General features: G+C 45.6%; 1 protein-coding gene across 2 annotated transcripts; it reads left to right on the top strand.

The window, feature by feature from the left end:
* The first annotated feature begins 253 nt into the window (after positions 1-253).
* Positions 254-21,775, top strand: ip6k1 (inositol hexakisphosphate kinase 1). 2 transcript variants are annotated; one of them, XM_034531922.1, is made up of 9 exons: positions 254-449; positions 13,712-13,964; positions 14,133-14,278; positions 14,376-14,502; positions 17,528-17,768; positions 17,885-18,066; positions 18,701-18,876; positions 19,318-19,551; positions 19,752-21,775. In XM_034531922.1, the coding sequence occupies exons 3-9, from the start codon at positions 14,162-14,164 to the stop codon at positions 20,280-20,282; spliced, it is 1,608 nt and encodes a 535-aa protein (XP_034387813.1). In that variant the 5' UTR covers positions 254-449; positions 13,712-13,964; positions 14,133-14,161; the 3' UTR covers positions 20,283-21,775. The 2 variants fall into 2 exon arrangements, with proteins under 2 accessions (XP_034387813.1, XP_034387812.1); XM_034531921.1 differs by having other exon boundaries at positions 18,695-18,876.
* The last annotated feature ends 803 nt before the right edge of the window (positions 21,776-22,578 follow it).

The raw sequence follows: 22,578 nt of genomic DNA, 5'->3' as shown, positions 1-22,578 counted from the left end.
ATTGAGGTCAAGACTCAAGTAGTTTTTTTTCTTCTAACTTTAACTTGACCCCCGTTTCACTGGTGAGTGTGTGAGTTGTATTGAAGTCTGAAATGTCAGTAGGGCCAGCCAGCAGCCACCTGTAGTACCAGCAGCCGCCTGTAGTCGTACTGGGAGGTCTGAAATGTGGGCAACAGAGTCCCTCAGCCGATGGAGGTATTAGAGGGCGGTAGGACCAGCAGCTGCCTGTAGTACCAGCAGCCGCCTGTAGGGAGCGCCTAAGCGCTGCAGTCACGCTGCCCCGTAATGACGTTTGCCTCCTGGATGTTTTTTTTCCGCCGTTACTGAGTTTGGATACCTGGGGGGACCAACATCCAGCAAACCCTCTCCGGTCGCTCCGAAGCCCACAAAGCGCCGTGACAACTCTTCGCCGTGAAGTCAAGCTCCGTGTCCACCGGGCGATCCCGACGGTACGTGTGTTGTTATTGACAACCGAACCAACCGGAGCGACTGCGTAACGTCAGAACCGTGACGCTAGCTCCGTTAGCTCGCGCTAGCATGCTAAGGCTAAAGCACCAAAAAAAAACGGGCAGATAGCGTCGAACTAACGTCGGTTTGTATTCCAGCCGCAGGTAAAAAAGAGATTTGCTTTTTTTAAAGCGAGATGAAACAAAGAGGTGCGACGTTTTAAATGCATTATAAGCTGATTTAAAGGCGAGTGTGGCGGATTTAGCTAGCTAGCTAGTCAGGCTAAGGTCAAGAAGCTGGCCGGGTCGGACTCATACGGAACCAGGTGAGTGGCTGTAAAGGTGTGTTTCTCTTTGCTGCCGGACCAGGTAACGGAGACACCGGACCACCGGGTCCACACCGGGGAGCTGGGCTGGCTAAAGGTTATATACACGTCAAGATTAAAGAGGTTATTTTGAGGGTGTCTTAAAAGTTTGATTAGCTTAAAGTTAGCTCGGTGTAAAAATATAGTTAGTGTTTTAAATACCTGTGCGGGGGGGATGTTTAGATATATATATTTATACTTTATCTATCCGGCAAGGGGACATCTTCTTGCTTCAGCAGCATTTATAAAAACAGTTAAAGCAATACAATATTTAAAAAATGGATAGGGATATAAAAAAAATAGGATATAATAATATTAAATTACCTAACAAAGAAAAGAAAAGAATAGTGCAAATATGTAGCAAACAAATAAACAGTGTAACGTTTAGTCACTGTTGTTATTGTCCTACGCGGTGACGGTGGAGGTTTGATTGCTTTTATTAGGTAGGCACGTGCGCGTGCTGGCGACCACGCGGCTGTGCACTGGGTTATCATGCAGCTACATTACAATAATATTGGTAAATAAACAGACTATTTGTCAGTCAGGTGTCTCACTGGTGGCTGAATGGAGACTGTGACGTGGCCTTTCCTCTGTCCTCCACACCAGATTAATTATGTCTGTATGAAAGTGTTGTCAACATTTAAGAGGAGATGGGGGGGGGCACTTCCTCTCTGTCTGCCCGGATTCTCTCAACATCAGTGGATGTCAAGGGCATTAACATGATAACTTTCTCTTGATGGAATCCTCAACTCTTCTGTCCATCTGCAATTATGTTCATTTTAATGTTTTAAATATTTTTTTGTGGTCACAAAAAAAATGCAGTGTTTTTTTTCTGTATATTGATGGGGAAGTATTTTAGGTGTTTTGTTGAGAAATCCAAACTGTTAGGGACATTCTGATGTGTATAACATTTTCCTTATACCTCTATTTACTTTTCAAGGGACATACCTTGACTGCTCCTCATCCCATCATCACCTCAACAAAGTAGAGAAGAAGAAAAACATAAATATTTTCTCCCGCAGAGTCTTTTGCAGAACGTAAACAAACCTCAGCCAGGGCTTCGCTCGTCTGCAGCTATAAAATCAGCGTGCTGTCCCCAGACCGTGTACATAAAAATGATGTGTGACAAAGTTCTGTTAGCTTGCTGAAGTGTAATTTGAGACTTTGGGCTATAATTTGATAATTTAGCCGATTCCAGGCAAACAAACCACAGCTGGAGTGCTCCATTCAGTCTAAAAAAAGACATCTTTGGTTTAAATGGAGGTTAGCTGGCTAACTTTGGGCTTAAGGCTGGATTTTGGTCCCACAAAATGAGGTAAATCCTCCAGGATCCTAACGTGGAACCAAAGACGACGTCGTAAAGGATTGTTATAACAACAGAAGTCCATGCTGGTTATAAAACAGAGCTTCTAGGAGTAATCAATATAACTGTTACATATAGATAAATAAGCTGAACGGTTTTGATATTAACTCCCACTTCCGACTGTTTTTCTGCATCAGTGCAGCTCTGAGGAACACGAGGAGACCTGATCAATAGAAAGTCTTTATAGCAGAAATCCAAAATAATGGCAGCAATCAGCCTTTTCATTGAAAAAAATTATAAGACTGGTATCTGCATGTTGTTCATATTTTATATCAGTCACACAGACATTTCTGTAGCTTCTCATGTTTACTGCTTCTACACTCAGTGGGCACGGCACGATTTTCAATTTTAATCCTAAACAACGGCTCAGCTTCATTCTTATTATATACTTTAATAGAGCATTATAGTATAAATATATATATATATATATAGTCGAGATTAACTGAAAAATGACTTCTAAAGCGCTTTTAGATCCAATCCCAATCAAATTGTGCACCTATACATGATACAATATTATATTACGGTCCAATATTGTTTTCTGTAGAGCGAGAGTCCGCTGGACATCTTGACGCTGTGAGATTTAATTCTAACTCGTCTGGACGTCGGCTGTAAAAAGGTCTTCATACCTGCTTCTTATTGTTTTTACATAATAAAGGCTTTTCTTAAAGTCACAACACGGTTTAGTTTGGATTCACGCCGTCAGAGAAGTATTAATTTAACTGCGTGTATTACAGAGCTGGTAGTTTTGGAGTGTCGTTGAACTGGACTTCATTTTATCGTCAAAAATAACGACAATGAGGAGAAGAAGAAAAAAAAAACGCTCGTAAAAATAAAATTTCGACCAAACGTGATTTTGAGTGCGTGTGCTTTGTTTGGCAAGAAGGTTGCCGAGGTAACGCCGCGGTTGTTTTGACGGTGTCGGAGGCCTCGTCTCGCTGCGATTGTTGACGGGACAGACTGTTCTCCTGGTCCAGGTCGTGTTGTGTCGCTCGGCAGCTGTGGATGTGTGTCGGGGGACATCGGGCAGCAGCTGTTTGTGTGTTTTTTGTGTGTGTTTTTTTTTTTTCCCAGTCGTGGTTTGTGATTTTTGGGACCGACAGATGTATTTGGGGTTTCTCTCCCACGGGGCTGCATGATACAGAGAGAGAGAGAGATGGATCTCTCTTCCTTCACTACTTCTCTCCGTTCCCTCCTTGTGTATCCTTTTGTGTAATTGTTTCCTCTCTTCATCGGTTCCTTCTTTCTTTCATTACTTCTTTCTTTACTTCCCTCGCTTCTATTTCCTCCATCACCTCTTCACGTCGTGATTTTCTTTCATTCCTTCACTTCCTTTTCATCCCCTACTCCATGTTCCTTAATTGTCTCCTTCTTTCCTTCGTCGGGTCTTCCTTCCCTTCATCTTCATCCTCAGTTCCTTCACAACCTTTTACTTTACTACCTCCTGTCCCTCCTTCCTTCATTATGTCCTCTTTTTCTGTCTCCGTCTCCACTGCGTAATTGATTATCTGTCACACTAGAACCAAGGTCTCTATTTTCTTCTTTTCTGTGTGTGTTTCCCAGGGTGTTTGTGTGTGACTGTGTGTGTGCGTCAGCAGTAGCTACCTCCAGGCCTTATTTAGCATAATTTATCCTGGTTATGCTACACTTCACTAATGCAACCACTCAGCAAAGACACACACTCACACAAAAGCTGCTAAGTTAAGGCATCATGACGATGATAAATAATTAACAGATGAGCTCTCAATAGTTGCTCTGAAAATAACGTTCTTACGATCGACTACTCGACTTATTTTCAAAGCCCCGCGCTCCAGTATACCGACAGGAAGCTTTTCATATCGGTTTATTTCTAGTCCCTCGGCATCCTCACAGTCCACGTGTGCGTCGAATCGTATGTTTGTCTTTCCTCTCTGGATCCGAGTGGTTTATCTGGGTCCTCGATCATTTATTTATTAAAGAAAGTAGCCCAGACCTCCTCCTCAGCTTCGTCCTAAGTGTTCTCAGGCCAGATGGGATGTATCCGTCCTCGAGGGTCAGACACCCGCCCCCCCCCCCCCCCCCCCCCCCTGTAGCTTCTTTTACTTTTCGATTTGCGATCCACACGCAGTAATGACTTTCCATTTCATAAAGCTCCAGCATGATCACGTTCTTAGTCACCCCCATCTTGTCTTTTAATCCGTCCGACTTCATTGATGAGGTCGGCAGTTTTCCGGCCCCCTCGGATGTAAATTCGGTAAACACACGTCGTGCTGATCAACACAGCCCGCTACACGTCGACCTGCAGCGACGTGGGAGGAAATGTTTATTTATTTATCCCGGTCCAATGTGTCCGTCATCGTTTTGATGCAGCACAGACGGGAGTGGTTGAGGTTTGTAAGAGCACGTTGATTCAAAGGATTGTTTTATCTGTCCATCTCGGCCACACTTGTCACCATTTTGTTGTAATTCGTAGGTTCATGTGCCAGGAAGTTGATGTCAACATTCTTAGTCCCGCCCACAAAGCTCTGATTGGTGGTTCTTTTTTCAATCGGGTCAACAGCTGTAACTTTGTAGATATTCAAAGTTACAGCTTTGAGGGATGTTTTTAAGCCTCATGCGGCGTCTCTCCTCATTTTTTTTTTGCTTGCAAAAACAGCAACAAATATCCGAATATCGAAATAAAAACTTTAACAACCCAACGAGCGACTGTTCAGGTCCGCCCCTATTCAGCCCTTCATATCTGTGGCCATCACCACCCAGAGTTCCCAGTATGACGCCAGCGATGTGATCCGGTTCAGTTGTTGTTGTCGAGTGAATTTGCACCTGTGTGTCGATGTGTTTGACCTTCTGACCGATTATAATCTGATTACCTCAGGGGATTTAAATGCAGGTGGAAAAAGGTTGTCCTCTTTGTTGATTTGTAAGCACATTTAGTCGACCGGGTACGATAAGTGTTTGAAGAGCAGAGTGGGACCAAAAAAACCAGTTACTTAAAAATGATTCAGCCGAGTAATTGATTAATCTATCGAGTAAACAAACGAGCATTAGCTGGTTTACGGCTTCTCCGTGGTACTGTTAATCAGACTCAATGAAAAGTTCGATCACATCGGGGTTTGTGCAATCGTGCTCGCCGTTTCTCATCAGTTCCACTGTTTTATTGACCAAACAATACATTGATTGACAAATGATACGTAGATTAACCGAATGAAAAATCAGGCTTTTTTTCTTTTTCTAGCACTTCTTTTGCATTTGTTGTGCAAAAAAACCCAGTTATATTCTATCCACCTCAGTCTGCTGTTGCTGTGAGACTTATTTTTTTATATTTAGTGTGAATTGGAAAAGTAAGTAATGAAAAGTAATGTACTGACATTAAAATGCTCTTCAGATATCTGAAGAAACTATCGCTCAAGTCCTCGGGTTATTATACCTTTTGTAAAATATTGTTTATCTTTAGGGTGGGATTTTTATCTCATGAATTATTCAGTCAGTGTTCCTTAAAGAGCCTTAAAAGTCCTCTGTATGATGTTCAGAGCATTAATATCCAAATGGATATATATATATATATATATATATATATATATATATTTTTTTTTAAAATTTATTTATTAGTGGAGTAACTACCTGAGCAGAGAAGCCCGTCTCCCTCTGTGTTGTAATTCTGGCTTTTTGTGTGCTTTATTGACTCAGTGTGTGTTAGTGCAAGTGAGCTCTCTTTTGGAGCTAATTTTAAAACGGTGGAATTACAATATCCGCGTTCCTCATTTTGATGCTGTGAGGCCCAAAACATATGTTCTCCCATTGACTTGCATTGGGAAAGAGACGTCTTGTAACTCCGCAGATCTTTAGTGAAAACCAACGGCCTCGTACGTCATCAGAATTATAACCTTTTTATTGTTGCTTCATGCAAAACTGAGCAACTTTCATAGGAATGAACGCCTCTCCTTCCCTTTTTAAAAAAGAAAAATGCTCCACCAGGCTTGCAACGTCTCCTGCAAATGATAAACGTGCCTTCAAATCCTCCGTGACCCTTTAGATTCGACACTCATGCAACTCAATGTCAAACGACGCACTTCTACTCTTAGACGTCCCTGGAAATCTTTAATTGGCTCTCTGTGACTTACTGAAGGATGGAAGGATTCCCTCACACACACACACACACACACACGGTCAGAAATAGCAGCATAATCGGTCTGTTGGTGTTGTCGAGCCGTAGTGAGCCCCACAGCTTTGTCACAGTGATGGCTGATGATGTAAGATATGCTCGCGCAGATCCTCTAAGCTGATTGGCTGGCTGCTCAGGTTGTTCACCACACCTGACGGGGCTCAGCGGGGACGATTTAGAGATTGAGGCTTGCTTGTTTTTTGGACTGCGACCACCCGCAAACTCGGCTTTGATGCACAGAGACGATGCGGGGGAGACGGCGGAGTTCACGTTATTATGAAAGTGAATCTTTGAGCTGCCTGTTAGCCAAATGCTGCAAGGGCCGGACGCACTTTAACTACTGATCAAATCCACACCCAATAATGACATATTTACACAGCTCACAAAACCACGCGGCAGGGAAGCACCCATAATACAAACCTTATTTGTAATATTTAGTTACATAATTATCCGGATTAGAAATGCTGTAATGCAACGGACGACTTGAACCTCTTGTTTTCTTTTTTTAAGGCTTAAGGGTGAACCCTGACCCTCGCTCACGTCTCTACCACACAAGGCCGAACACTGAAAAATAAAATAATGTACATGGCAATCGTGGTGTGAAATAATGTCCTAATGTTTGATGAATTTTAGCCCTAGTAATAGAAATATTAACCCCGCCCCCCCCAAAAAAGGCCTCTCATAAATAAACTAGCAGTATATTAATATAAATCGGTACTGAGGTCAAAATATCGTTTGGATCATCTTAAAGAGGAAGAAGAATTGAAGGAGGGGGGGGAGGAGATTAAAAGACGGGATGGGAGGTGTGGAGTGGGATTTGGGGAGAGGGATGAAGGACACAGGAGGAGGAGGAGGAGGACGGTTAGCGTAGAAGACAACGAGTCGACCTTGACGTCGCCCTCCAGCAGCCTATTCCCAGCCCTCTGCATCGCGCTGCCTACAGGACGCTGGAAACGCACACCTGTTGTCTGGGTGCCAGGAATTCACTGGAGACACATATAGACCCACTAGCGGAGGCAGAACCAGCGTATAGACGGGTTACCGAACACCAGCTGTTCACTTAATACCCCGGCACCGAGCGCGGTGTGACCAGATACCTTCGGGCATCGGCGCGCTAATCACGATAGCATGTAGAATTAAGTCTTTCTTTATTAGCGGTTAACGTACAAAGAAGAAAGACGAAAGTCCTGTAAACAACGATATATTTGGCCTCAGTACCGATTTATATTAATATACTGTTATGTTTATTTATGAGAGGCCTTTTTTTGCCGATTTTTCATTAAGAAAAACCCAGTAGCGCTGGAGATTATTGTGGGCAACAATATCCTGGAATATTTCTATTTACTAGGACTGAAATTCATCAAACATTAGGACATTATTTCACACCACGATTGCCATGTATTTTATTTTTCAGTGTTCGGCCTTGTGTGGTAGAGACGTGAGCGAGGGTCAGGGTTCACCCTTAAAAAAAGAAAACGAGGTTCAAGTCGTCCGTTGCATTACAGCATTTCTAATCCGGAAAATTATGTAACTAAATATTACAAATACGGTTTGTATTATGGGTGCTTCCCTGCTGTGTAAATATGTCATTATTGGGTGTGGATTTGATCAGTAGTTAAGTGCGTCCGGCCCTTGCAGCATTTGGTTACCGTGCAGCTCAAAGATTCACTTTCATAATAACTTGAACTCGCATCGTCTCTGTGCATCAAAGCCGAGTTCGCGGGTGGTTGCGGATAATTGAAACGCTCACTGTGCATGAGGTTTATTGTGGGCAACAATAGCCTGTGATATTTATATTACTAGTGCTAAAATTCCTCAAACGTTCTGAAATTATTTCACACCACTCTCCGCAGAGATGAAACGGAAGCGAGGTTGGCTCAATCTTCTAATTTTAGTTTTATTTATAGAGCACATTTGAAAACCATCAAAGTATTGCACGGCTTCTAAACCTACAATACCAAATATAAGATGGTTGGCTACGTCATCGTCTTGTCAGGTTAAAATATGTGTTTTTAATTCATCTTTTTTTATTATTGTGGAAAGTGAGTTTACTAGCTCAGCAGGAGGAGAGCTAGTTTACGTTAGCTGTTGGAAGTGAGTTTACTAGCTCAGCAGGAGGAGAGCTAGTTTACGTTAGCCGTTGGAAGTGAGTTTACTAACTCAGCAGGAGGAGAGCTAGTTTACGTTAGCCGTTGGAAGTGAGTTTACTAGCTCAGCAGGAGGAGAGCTAGTTTACGTTAGCCGTTGGAAGTGAGTTTACTAGCTCAGCAGGAGGAGAGCTAGTTTACGTTAGCCGTTGGAAGTGAGTTTACTAGCTCAGCAGGAGGAGAGCTAGTTTACGTTAGCCGTTGGAAGTGAGTTTACTAGCTCAGCAGGAGGAGAGCTAGTTTACGTTAGCCGTTGGAAGTGAGTTTACTAGCTCAGCAGGAGGAGAGCTAGTTTACGTTAGCCGTTGGAAGTGAGTTTACTAGTTCAGCAGGAGGAGAGCTAGTTTACGTTAGCCGTTGGAAGTGAGTTTACTAACTCAGCAGGAGGAGAGCTAGATTACGTTAGCCGTTGGAAGTGAGTTTACTAGCTCAGCAGGAGGAGAGCTAGTTTACGTTAGCCGTTGGAAGTGAGTTTACTAGCTCAGCAGGAGGAGAGCTAGTTTACGTTAGCCGTTGGAAGTGAGTTTACTAGCTCAGCAGGAGGAGAGCTAGTTTACGTTAGCAGTTGGAAGTGAGTTTACTAGTTCAGCAGGAGGAGAGCTAGTTTACGTTAGCCGTGCTGCTGGACCGAATAATGGAGCTAACAGCTAATGCAACATTATGATGCGTTCATGCTCTATTCAGAAAAAACGAGGATTAGACTAAGGTGAATTAGAACGTTATCAAGTGTAAAATAAATTGCACTCTTAAACAGATAAATACTGTAGTTTAATGGAGACGCTTTCAAAGCGATATGAAATGGATACAAGAGGAGACCTGTTTAACATGCTGGTATCAGATGTGCCTCTTGGCAATATGTGAGTATTCAGCTAGACCACAGCCCTCACAGAGGTGTGTGTGTGTGTTCATATTTTAGAGTGTCGGATAGGCGTGTGTGTGTGTGTGTGTGTGTGTGTGTGTGTGTTTTAGTGAAATGTTAGATGTGGATCATCAGCGTGATTTCACAGATCCCAGAACAGATGTGACCTAATGTTTCCTGTTTACTCTTAACTTTAGAAGTCATAGCTCGTGGGAAACCCACTGAACGGTGTGTGTGTGTGTGTTTGTGTGTGTGTGTGCGCTCCAGCCTGCATCTGGGGCTCATGCTCTTGTCATGGTTGGATCGTGACACCGAGATGAGACGGCTCGATTGTTGACTTTCCATCGCGGCTTAAATGCGTCAGCCGTGCGGTGAGAAGTCGTGCTCGTCGCCTGTGAAGTGGCCCCAGTGTGAGTGTGTTGACGTGGCCCCAGTGAGAGTGTGTTGACGTGGCCCCAGTGAGAGTGTGTTGACGTGGCCCCAGTGAGAGTGTGTTGACGTGGCCCCAGTGAGAGTGTGTTGACGTGGCCCCAGTGAGAGTGTGTTGACGTGGCCCCAGTGAGAGTGTGTTGAAGTGGCCCCAGTGTGAGTGTGTTGAAGTGGCCCCAGTGTGAGTGTGTTGACGTGGCCCCAGTGTGAGTGTGTTGACGTGGCCCCAGTGTGAGTGTGTTGAAGTGGCCCCAGTGAGAGTGTGTTGAAGTGGCCCCAGTGAGAGTGTGTTGACGTGGCCCCAGTGAGAGTGTGTTGACGTGGCCCCAGTGTGAGTGTGTTGACGTGGCCCCAGTGAGAGTGTGTTGACGTGGCCCCAGTGAGAGTGTGTTGACGTGGCCCCAGTGAGAGTGTGTTGACGTGGCCCCAGTGAGAGTGTGTTGAAGTGGCCCCAGTGTGAGTGTGTTGAAGTGGCCCCAGTGTGAGTGTGTTGACGTGGCCCCAGTGTGAGTGTGTTGACGTGGCCCCAGTGTGAGTGTGTTGAAGTGGCCCCAGTGAGAGTGTGTTGAAGTGGCCCCAGTGAGAGTGTGTTGACGTGGCCCCAGTGAGAGTGTGTTGACGTGGCCCCAGTGAGAGTGTGTTGAAGTGGCCCCAGTGTGAGTGTGTTGAAGTGGCCCCAGTGTGAGTGTGTTGAAGTGGCCCCAGTGTGAGTGTGTTGACGTGGCCCCAGTGTGAGTGTGTTGAAGTGGCCCCGGTGAGAGTGTGTTGACGTGGCCCCGGTGAGAGTGTGTTGAAGTGGCCCCGGTGTGAGTGTGTTGACGTGGCCCCAGTGTGAGTGTGTTGACGTGGCCCCGGTGAGTGTGTTGACGTGGCCCCGGTGAGAGTGTGTTGAAGTGGCCCCGGTGTGAGTGTTGACGTGGCCCCAGTGTGAGTGTGTTGACGTGGCCCCGGTGAGAGTGTGTTGACGTGGCCCCGGTGACAGTGTGTTGAAGTGGCCCCGGTGACAGTGTGTTGACGTGGCCCCGGTGAGAGTGTGTTTTCTGGAGGCATTTATTACCTTGATGGCGTGTTGGAGGTTTGAGGGTTTTTCAGTCGGCGTCAGTGACCTGCAGCTCCTCTTCTGAGCGCATTAAAACATGTCGTCCAATCAGTGAGAGAGTTGAGAGTCACAATAAGAGGCCTACAGTGGCTTGACTCTTGGAACTGACACTCGACGCTGAACGGTAGTTATTAAACTTGTGACTTTGTTTTTTTGGCTGACATTTTCATCACGGTGGTGAAAAACAAGGTCTTTGTTTTTGTCCTTTTTCACAAAGCGGCGTCCCTCGGCTGTGTGGAGCAATTCATATATATATATATATATATATAAACCCTCGAAAGACATTGCATGTCCACAATAGGGCTGCAACCAATGATTATTTTACTCCCCAAAGGATATGTTGTTATTTATTTTTTTAATAGTGAAAAACAATCAACATTTCTCACCCAAAGACGTTTATTTCCAACATTAATGATGAAGAAAAACACTTCTTTTTTTTTGGGCTTAACTGATTTATATCAAAGTAGTTGCAGAACGTCTGTATTGATCAGATCAGCTGAAATTCTAATGACATTGACAGAATATGACCATTTCACCTTTTTATTATTATTATTTTGGTCTGTATTTCTCAGCTGAGCGTAGTTCAAATGTTGCATTACATCAGTTTCAAGCGATGCTTTTTGGTGCCGGATAGAAAAAGTTCGAACAATGTCTCGTTGTTTCTGAACCTCCATGAACGTTGTGTTTGGCGTCACTCCATTTTATTCGTTACAGCCCCACGTCATGATATCGTCAGCGAGCGCTGTGCCTCGTTGCAACCTTGACATTGACCAGACCATGCCTTCAGAAACACACACACACACACGCACGCACACACACATACACACACAAGGAGCACACTGACGTCTTCCAATCCTCGTCTTCTTCTTTTGTTCCTCCCACTTTTCGTCTTGTGTCTTCAGCCAGGCGGCGATGAGTCATTTTGGGGCAGCTTTGAGGTGCATGATGGGAGAGGAGGATTGGACGGGGGGGGGGGTACTTATCTCCAAAAGTGTGTGGACACCTGAGCGCGTCATGTGATAGCTGAACATTATTCCATAACCATGGACATTAATCTGACTGGTGTCCACATGCTTTACTCCATACAGGAGTGTATGTCAGTGTCGTTACATTCAGATGTCTTTGTTAAACTGCATTAAAACAGATTGTGTGATTTTTATTTTTTGTCGTCTAGTTGTGATGCATTTCAAAGACGCACATTTGCATTATTATAATTTTTTTTTTTTTTTTTACGTGGCCTCCGAAATGAATTCACATTTGTTTTTGTTTTTTTTAAAACGAGCTTCGTCACATTCTGGATCGCACAAAAAATAAATAAATTTAAAAACAGTTGAGTTTGGGCAGAACATCTGTGGACGTTGGAACAAAGACATGGACGTTGTTTTGGGATGTAACGTGTATTCCAGGAAGTTTAAGGTCCCAGTTGATACTCTAGGTTTTTATTTCTCCATACTTTGATTATTTAGTACTTTCCTTTTTGTTTATGAGACAAAGAGTCTTCTCTGACCCTGACAGTGGTGTGTGTGTGTGTGTGTGAGAGAGAGCGAGAGAGAGTGTGTGTGTGTGTGTGTGTGTGTGTGTGTGTGTGTGTGTGTGTGTGTGTTTGACGGTCTGGTCAAAAGCCGACATGCTGAAACATTTGATGTGAACTGTTTGTGGCAACATGCCCAGAAAACCTTGTGTGTTATTTTTATGGGCTGGTTCGGACTCCGTTACATCAGACCTGATGTGAATGAGACGCACGATATAACAACATGCGTCAGGGATGTGTCTTTCATGGTTCTGGGGTTTTAAAGCCCACTGGTGCACATACACATTAACACATTATGGACTAACAGTGCAGATCAGTGACAGCTATTTTAGATTTAGTCGTGGAAATAGTAATTTTATATCATTACTTTTTAGTCTAAATGTTTTTTAAATCTTATTTTCGTCTGCTATTTCTTTAATTTAGTATTAAATGCCTTTTATTCGGTCAATCTAGTCCAGACAAAACAATAGTTTCGTCTTTTTAGTCAATTACCTGAGTTTAAAAACACGCTTAAATGATTTAAGAAAGCAACTTTAAGGATGGCCATAATCATTGGGATCTATTAGATCGTTCTTCGAAGAGTTGTGTAATGTGTGCTTAGTGAGTGAGTGTGTGTGTGTGTGTGTGTGTGTGTGTGTTTTGAGCGACAGACACACACTTTTTGCCTCGGCGGTGGTGGATCGGTCACCTCCTCCTCCTCCTCCTCCTCCTCCTCCGTCTCTGGGCCTTTTCAGGGTGTAACGGTTCTCTTCTTCCTTTTTTTGAACTCCACGTGTGTTCAAAGGCCGCGAGGAGGAGGTTGCGGGTTGAACGCCTGCACACAGGCCGACTTTCTTTTAAATGTCAGGCGACCAAAATGAAAATGTTGAGTGGCACTTAAAAAAAAAAAAAAAAAACATAACAAAATGGCGCTCGGTCTGGAGCTGTGAAGTGGCAGCAACCAAATAAATTATGGCAGCTTCGAGGAGGCTCCAGGGAACTTCTAATTTTGCGATTGATTTGGGCGTTCCCTGTGAAAGTGGTGGCGTTTCGGATTACCAGAGTCCCTTGAGAACCTAAATCAATACTTTATTTTTAGCTTTCGGTCTGAAGGGCCTTCATCGGAGCGTACGTGGTTCTGCTGCCGGGTCTGACAGTCCTGGTTCTGGATCTCCCAGAATCCGACCCGGTGGCACAGATGACGAGCGTAAAGAATAACTCCATAGAAATATAGACCGTCTTCTCTCCGATCGGCTCGTTTACTTTTCGTACGTCATGAAGATTCTTCAGAACTAAATTCAAACCGTTCCTCACAGTAACTTGAAATTCATAATATTATTTTCCTCTCTCCACAGGAAGTGGTGACCTTGCCTTCCTGACGCCCTGCTCCTCCTGCATTACCCCCCCTCCCCCCCCGCACCACCACCCGCTGTCCTGATCGGGTCTCGGTGCTGCCGGCGGTGGATTGGAGCTCTCTGATTGGAGGATTTGCGAGGTGGTTTTTCGGTCTGGCGCCGCCTCCCCCCGGGGCCGGCGTGCGCTCCCAGCAGCCCGTGGTGCCCTGCGCCCCCCCCTCGCCGTCACTGCACACCAGAGCCCATGTCCAAGGTAAGACCAGGACCGGGACCCCCTTGATGTGTTCCCGTGGCGATCCCAGTTTGTCATTTTGAAGATCATATATTTATTTTGGGGGGGGGGGGGTTTTAAAAAAAGGGAAAAACACGTAGTTTGGTTTCTTTCAAGCAAACCTTTCATAAATCCTTCTCTCCCCGGCAGGAGGAGGCGCGGTGCGTCCGCCAGGAGCCATGTGCCTCCCTCACACCAACATCATGGACAACAAGTTACAGGGGGTGGGGCAAGGGGGAGGAGCTGCACTTCGACCACGGGAAGGAGGCGTCCCACTGGAGCCCTTCGTACACCAGGTGGGCGGAGATAACGATGGAGCGCCACGTTTGATGACGCAATAGATCATTAGGTCTTCATGCTGGTTGTTGTGTGTGTGTGTGTGTGTGTGCGCAGGTGGGAGGTCACACCAGTATGATGCGTTACGACGACCACACAGTGTGCAAGCCTCTGATCAGCAGAGAGCAGCGCTTCTACGAGTCTCTGCCTCCCGATATGAAAGAGTTCACTCCGGAGTATAAAGGTCAGTCACGACTCACCTTACATTACATTACATTACCTTACATTACATTACATTACATTACGACTCGTGGATGTTTAATATCAGTGAAGCACTCCAGACATAAGAACCCTTTTATGTCTGACATGTGTCCCCCGCCCTGTTGTGACACGTATTCTGACTCCACACCAGAAATATTGATCCTGGAATTGTCTGTTTTTAGTTTGCTGGATATTTTATCCCTCTCAATTACTTTCAGATGTCCAATTTGACTTTTGGGCTCACTGTCACATCCGTCTGCGACTCCCAACTCTTATTGTGAAGCGGTGACGACTTGACTCGGGTCGATGGGGATCTGTCAGTCGGGGCTTGTCGCCACTTCCACATCAATAGATTGAATCATTTCCAAAATTCACCACATGGTGAATCCATATCTGTTGGCATTTAACCGTTCAAAGACAGTTTGCTCTCCTTCTGTATTAACAAGGCGGTCGGCCATGACAGCCCCATAAATTACGTTCATATAACCACAGTAAGGCAACATAATTTTCCTCCTTTTTTGTGTGCGATAACCGCATGAAAAATGACCACAAACCTCCGAAGCTTCATTCGAAAACCTCAATGGAAAATAAAATCCATTTGATACGCCCTTTAGCTGATGGCTGGTGGCAGCTGGGGAGAAGAAGACGGGGTGGAAGTGAATCAGGACCAGCTGAGGCCGCATATGTCAATATGTCATTTAAATGTGTACATTCATAATAACACGTTGTGCATGAAAACAAATATGTTATCGAAAGAAATTAAAGACCAATTAATTGTATTTGTCACATCTTTCATTGTCCTTTTTAAAAAGCTTTGAATGGAAGTGAATAATTCCTCTTACTGCTCGGATGAATCGTTTTGACTGGCGCGTTGTGTGAAATGTGAAAACCAGCCGGCGAGGATGTTTATGGTGACGTGGTTGAGCTGCTCTGCTCTTCATCACGGGCACATGGAGCGGTTTCCACTTGTTTTTTTGCTGTAGTAACGGACCCAAACACACTCTGACAGCGCACACACACACGCACACACGCACCTCATCCTCTCCCATGTGTATGTGACCCTTTTAAAAAACACTGTGAGAGAAGACGAGGACTAATTAAACTAGGTTGGGAAGAGGGGTTTTCGATGGTGGGTGGAGCAACAACGAGTGACCGAATGGCACCGGTGTTGCCACGGTCGCCATCTGTGGTTACGGCACCACAGGAGCCGCAAATAATGTGACCTAAATGGCAGAAAATCAATCCACAAACAAACAGATGGACACAGACTTGCAGTTCAAAAGCTGCAGAAGGAAAAAGGTAAAGAGCATTTTGTTATAGTATAAAACTCAAAACACGTTACTTTTGTTGCGTTGGACGCACAATGCATCCAAATTTAATGCGTTACTCACAAAAACGTTCATTGCAAAGCTCGATGAGAAAGCCCCACACACACACACACACACATGCTTGATGAGACCATTTGAAAGACCTTTAGACCTTTAGTGTTTAATTAAATGTGTCTCCGTGCACCAGTTTTGTACAATTTGTGTGTACAAAGAAATTTAGTGGAAAAGCCAAACCACTACATCCCGTTATCTGCATTCCCAGTTCCCACCAGTTAACCTTGTTGGTGTTGTGAGTCCCAGTGCCATGACAACAGTGGTCCATGAGGAGGCTATAATTAGCCCTGGATCTCTGCCCACTACCATTGTCCTGCTGATTAAACAGCAGACAGACAGACAGCTGACCAGGGACGACCTTGTCCATCTGTCAAGGTCGTTTTATCCAGAAAGTGTTTGACTTTGCCAGATCACATTTCCAGTTTCCTGTTCTGACGTGATCTTCTGGGGGTTGACGATCCGCCATTGAGCAAACTGAAGGTAAAAATTAGATTTGCACCAACGGGGAGGCTGTCCAGTGTCTCACTCGGCTCAGGATAATAGCTTAATGTTTGAATAACGCAATTTCTACCTCGGTATGTATCCTGTAAACAGTTTCTCAATTGAATTTTCAGAACAAATACCAAAATCTTGACGCACAGACGGATGACAAATGACAGTAAAACCCAACACTGAGTGTGTTAGGCCCCGCCCCTTTCCCACCGGACAAAAAAAAAACGAAACACCAGCTAACATCTGGCTTTTGTCTCCGGTGTGAAAGGTGACAAGCGGCATTCATTACCGGAACAATGACTCATCACCGGTATTTATCGGCTCTGGAGACACGACGACCGGGTGAATGAACAGTACGAATGTAAACAACTCCGGTTTGAGAGTCTAAACGTGTCTACTGTTTAAAATACGTGCATCAAAGTGCAATGTTATTATTCAGGTGTTCAATCACAACAGCGTCAATGTCTTTCTTTCTAAGAACTATAATAATAAAACACTAGACGTTGTTCTAACGTTCATGTCATGAGATGAAACATTGAGTATCAAAGGAACTTCTCTCACTCAAGAAAATCTCAAAAATAAAAGTGATTTAATTGCACTTCATGTGACACGTTTTTACTTTCTCACAACAAAACACATCTAAAAAAAAAAAAAAAAAAAAACAGGCACAGCTGTTCCAAATGTTGTGCGGTCGTTCCTTCCGGGCTGAATATAGATATGCAAATGTTACAAAGTGTGAACTTTATGTTCTTCTTCACTCACGCAGAAGAACTTCCACCTGACGACAGTGTGTGTGTGTGTGTGTGTGTGTGTGTGTGAGAGTGTGTGTGTGTAAATGCAGAATGCTCCCTCTGTGGTTTTGGACCGGTCACATCTGCTCGATTTATAAACTTGCAGCTCTCCGTGGAGAGCTTTGTAGAGCAGCAGGTGTTTAAGATAATTCGAGGCGGTCCACTCGGGTCTTGTTAGACATGTTGACGCGCAGGCCTGTGGCGGCACGATGAGGCCCGACGGCACCGGATTAGACCGGATGTCATTCACGAGTTTGGCTTCTTCCTTCGCTGCGAAGCCATTGGCAGCGATTCAGAAAAACGGGTTATATTTATATTTACATGTTCATTTTTCTTCCGTCAGGCGTGGTGCTGGTTTGTTTCGAGGGCGACTCGGACGGCTACATCAACCTGGTGGCCTACCCCTACGTGGAGAGCAACATGGAGGGGGGCCCGGCGGAGCACGAGGAGCGCGACCCCCCCGAGCGGGAGCAGCCGAGGAGGAAACACTCCCGGCGCAGCCTCCATCGCTCCTCCTCCTCGTCCGAGAACAAGGAGGAGCGCCCCGACAGGAGGGAGTCGCACGACGCCGACGCTTCTGATAAGTGAGAGAAAAGGAGATTTAGAAAGATGAACCGGTGGAGAAACGACTGTTTTCATTGTAGTCGCACGACATTCAAACACGTCTTTGTTAACGATCCTCTGTGCTTCGTCTCCGCAGCCTCGCGGAGCTGAAGAGTCCGAGGCTCGACCCCAAGATCCACTCGGACGTTCCCTTCCAGATGTTGGACTGGAACAGCGGTCTGAGCTCAGAGAAGATCAGCCACAACCCCTGGAGCCTGCGCTGCCACAAGCAGCAGCTCAGCCGCATGAGGTCCGAATCCAAGGACCGCAAACTCTTCAGTATCCTTCCTCAACCAATCACAATCATTTGACAAAATATATTTATAGATTCTTTTTTTTTTTTTTTTTACACGGCTTCCAAACTTTAAAAATAAAAGAATAAACATTACCAATGTTATGCACATGCGACGTTTAATGTTATCCAAGTCAACTCGTGTCGTACTAGTCGAGTAGTGGAGCCGTGTGCCGGTTCAATAACAGCCACTGAATGTAAATGTCAGCGAGGCTGTGAGGAAGAGGGTGGGAGCTGTCTGAGGTTATCGGGTCAAAGGTCGTGTTTTTGATCTTCAGCTTCAAAGAGAGCAGCTGCCTGGAAAACCCCAGCAGCTTTCTGTGCTCCACCGGCTCCGTCTGTGCTGCCGTCAGGAGGTTCTCTCTGTGGAGACATTCACAATACTCCTCTGTTCCTTTCCTCACCTCCTCTCCTCGTGTGTTTGCAACGTCAATTAAATCCGACGTGTGGCACAGCCGCCTCATTTCCACGTCAAAATAAATGCAGAATAAATCCTCGAGCTCAAGTCGCGCGTCTCTCCGCGTCGCGAAGAAAACGAATCTCCACAACGCGTCAAGGACCGGAGACGATTTCTGCTCGACGAGCCCGACATTTGCTCCTTAACTGCCTCGTTTGAACCAGAGTTTCTGTTGCTGGAGAACGTGGTCCACCACTTCTCGTACCCCTGCATCCTGGACCTGAAGATGGGCACCAGGCAGCACGGCGACGACGCCTCCGAGGAGAAGGCGGCCAGGCAGATGAAGAAATGTGAACAGAGCACGTCAGCGTCGCTGGGAGTCCGAGTGTGTGGCATGCAGGTGCGACTCGCACAGCGTCCTCAAATACATAAGAAGAATAATAATTTATCTTCAGAACATTTGTACATTTGATTTGAGATGAAGTCGGCAGAGTAACGAGCGTAGACATATAGTCTTTACTCCTTTCTTAGCGTTATCTCTTGGGAGGTGGAGAATCAGATGGTGTATTGAAACCGCTTATGTTATACTTATAATGCTACTGCACGTGTTACTCCCACTACTTATACTTAATGCAGTACTACTTAAACTGTCACGCTCCTACTACTAATAATCATGTTAATAATAAGTAATAACACACAGCCATACGTTGTCAATAGTGGTGGAAGAAGCCCTCAAAAAGTTGTATAAATAGCTTTATCTACTACTGGGTAGCTTTCAACTATAATAAAACATCCTAATTCATCAGTACTTAAGTCAATGTACCGGTTTCTGTCCCTGCAGGTGTACCAGCTGAACACCGGTCACTACCTCTGCAGGAACAAGTACTACGGCCGCGGCCTGTCGAGCGAGGGCTTCCGCCAGGCCCTCCAGCAGTACATGCACAACGGGAAGGGTCTGAGGCAGGACCTCTTTGAGCCCATCCTGAATAAGCTCCGCAGCCTGAAGGCGGTGCTGGAGAGTCAGGCGTCCTATCGCTTCTACTCGTCCTCACTGCTCATCATCTACGAGGGAAAGGTGAGCCGGAAATCTGATGAATAAATGGGCTCTGTGTGGGTCACGTGCTCCTCTTTTATTCTTCAGTTATGATTTCTCAGTCGTCCGGCCCGAATGTCATGACGACTACATTTTATTCTATGATTTCGTGATTTAAATGAAGTTTTTTTTAACGATGCCGATGTTTACATATTGATCCCGACTGTGACTCTTGTCTGTAGGAACCTGAGAGCCTCAGCTCTGGGCAGCATGCAGCCTTCCACCAGAAGACCCCCGCAGAGCCCCATCGTGGCCCCGCCCCCAACGCACCTCCGGCCCCAGACGCTCTCTGTGAAACGGACTTGAGCCAGAACCCAGACCCCGGGCCACTGCCCCCTCAGGGACCCGGACTGACGGCTAAGCCCTCCCCACCCCCTCGTCCTCCCCCGCAGGCCCCGCCCACCAAGTCAGACTGCTACTCCTTCCGCCCGCCTCTCCCCTCACATCACCCACATCCAGACTCCTCCTCCTCCTCCTCCACCTCCCCGGCTCCCGGCTCAGTTTCCTCCCCCCCTCTTCCTCCTCCCCGCACCCGCACCCGGCCCAAACAGCCCCCCCTGGTGGACGTGCGTATGATCGACTTCGCCCACTCCACCTTCAAGGGTTTCCGCGGCGACACAGCCGTGCACGACGGGCCGGACCAGGGCTACGTGTTCGGACTGGAGAGCCTGGTCCAGATCCTGGAGAGTCTGCAGGACGACAACTTGCCGTAGCTGCGAACACAAACACACACACACACACACACACACACACACACACACACACACAGAGCTTGTTGTTAGTTCAGGTCGTGCCGCAGCGTTCTCAAGCACTTAGACGGTTTGGCTGTAAATATGGAAGGAGGTTATTTCGGACGTCACCATGGCAACGTGGGCATTCTACAGTCGAGTAGTTACTATAGCAACATCCAGACGGTGGGAGTGTGGAGCTGAAATGACTGAAACTTCCGAGCTGATATGGAGAACTTCTGTCTGTTTGAGGCTCTGCAAAACACACACACACACACACACACACACATTTGTACCGCATGGACATCATGCATTACCCAGCCCCGAACCTTAACCCTTGAAGTCCCCCCTCACTCGCAATTATATTTAGCTTTTTTTATTTCTTTATCTAGATGTTTGAGCTTCACTCTGCAGAATGTTTGAGTTTCACAATAAAAGGACGTTTGTCTCCTCCAATCGGAGTTAAAGACGAGCGTCTCGGCTTGTTCGGATGCCATTCCTGGTCCAATGAAAGGAAGCCGGGACCGGTAGTAAATGTAATTTACAGAATTTTATTATTAAAAATAGACGCAAACTAATATTCAAAATGGACAATTTTCATCTTGGAATGTGTCCGGAGGGGAAAGTGAAGCTCGAACATCCAGGTCGAAATAAGAATCAGCAAAACACACACGAGTGGAAGCTTCTTTCACCAAGTGAGACTTTGAAGGATGTGAGGACCAGCAGCAAGTGTCATCACCCCCAAGTTCCCTAAACTCCAATTGATCCTGAACAAGATGGACAAAAAGGAGCGCACGCACACACACACACACACACCGGGGAACAGTTGTCTGGAGCTGTTTAACAGCACACCGTGACAGAGCGTCCTCTCTGAAACTACCAATCAGCTGGTTCCCGGGGGCCGGCCAACACTCACTCAACCCCCTCACCCCCTCACTCCCTCACTCCCCTTTTCTCCTCAGAAAACCCATCCTGGACAGGTGAACATGACTCTTTTAGCGTTACCTCTGCAACGCACTCAGAAACGCATCCAAGCAATAGATGGACGATGATAGACGGCGACTTCCTTCTTCTTCTTCTTCTTCTTCTTCTTCTTCTTCTTCTTCTTCTTTTTCCGGCAGTGCAGAGGGCGGCTTTGCCTGCAGGGAGAACGGCAATACAGTGCAACGTAGAAGTAAAGTAGGCTTTAAGGAGGGAACATAACCGCTGTGTTTCCGTTAGTAGTCGGTGTCCTGTGAAATCATCCTCTGGGTTACTGTGTAAAGCATACGTGTCACTTTCCCCAAATCTGGTCTGCTGATATTTTTCTTTATAGTTAACAAATCCCATTTAAAAAAAAAAAAAAAAAACTTTAAAAAAAACACTCTATTTACAAGTATTATCTGTGTATCCAGAGCCTGATATATCTCCGTCCTCTGTGCCATAGAGCTCCATTGTTGTCTAAAACTATTAAAAACACATCGACGTGTTGCCCTGGGGGACATGTTCCTTAATTATTAGCACACGCACACACACACATGTTTATTTTGACTCAGTCGCACACACACACACACATGTTTATTTTGACTCAGTCGCACACACACACCGTCCTGCTGCCACTAATGCTCCCTAGAGCGCCACAGCTAAAAAATAGTCCCAATCAAATGCACTATTTATGTATAACATTGTTTTGAACGGGGGGGGGGGGGGGGTGACGAGGATCTTCAGACTCTTCAGTCGGTCGGCGCCTCAAAACCTCGAAAACCTCGACCACCTTGAAGTCGACAAAACAATCGGTCCACGACATTCTTTGAGCAGATTTTCTGGAGCCTTCAATCGTCCTCAGAAGACGGAGTTACTCGGTTGTGTGGAATTGTTCAAATTTCCTTTTTTTTTTTACTTTGAAGACTTCATATCTGTGTGACTTTTTTGAAGTTTTTAAAAGCTCCAGAACGGCTTCTATTCACTACTTCCTGTTTTTTTTTTTGTTTTTTTTTCTCCAATGTTCAAGAGTGAACTTTTTAAACTCCTGCTTTTTAAGACAACATGGGCGAGAAGTCCTTTAAGCGCTTGTATAAATATACATGATGGATTGTGTGATACAGGAGCTCCAGAAACGGCTTCACACTGGTCCTTGTGGTGGGAGTGTTTTTGTGAGCTGTGTGTGTGTGTTTTGTGTGTGTGTGTGTGCGCGCGTTTGATCTATTTTTAAATGAATTCCTACTGTAGATGTAGTAGGAACAAAATTGGTTTGAGGCTGAGAGCCAGAGACAGGAAGTCAGAACGTGTTATTGGTTTTGGT

Source organism: Cyclopterus lumpus, chromosome 5 (assembly GCF_009769545.1).
Source record: "Cyclopterus lumpus isolate fCycLum1 chromosome 5, fCycLum1.pri, whole genome shotgun sequence".
NCBI classification, from domain to species: Eukaryota; Metazoa; Chordata; class Actinopteri; order Perciformes; family Cyclopteridae; genus Cyclopterus; species Cyclopterus lumpus.
Note: the sequence above shows the minus strand (reverse complement) of the source record. Positions and strands in the feature narration are given on the sequence as shown.

What these genes read in the sequence shown, in the direction of transcription:
- ip6k1 (XM_034531921.1), top strand. Translation starts at nt 14,162, where the DNA reads ATGTGCCTCCCTCACACCAACATCATGGACAACAAGTTACAGGGGGTG. An exon ending in TGGAGCCCTTCGTACACCAG is followed by an intron (nt 14,279 to 14,375) that starts GTGGGCGGAGAT and finishes GTGTGTGCGCAG; the next exon opens with GTGGGAGGTCACACCAGTAT. An exon ending in GTTCACTCCGGAGTATAAAG is followed by an intron (nt 14,503 to 17,527) that starts GTCAGTCACGAC and finishes TTCTTCCGTCAG; the next exon opens with GCGTGGTGCTGGTTTGTTTC.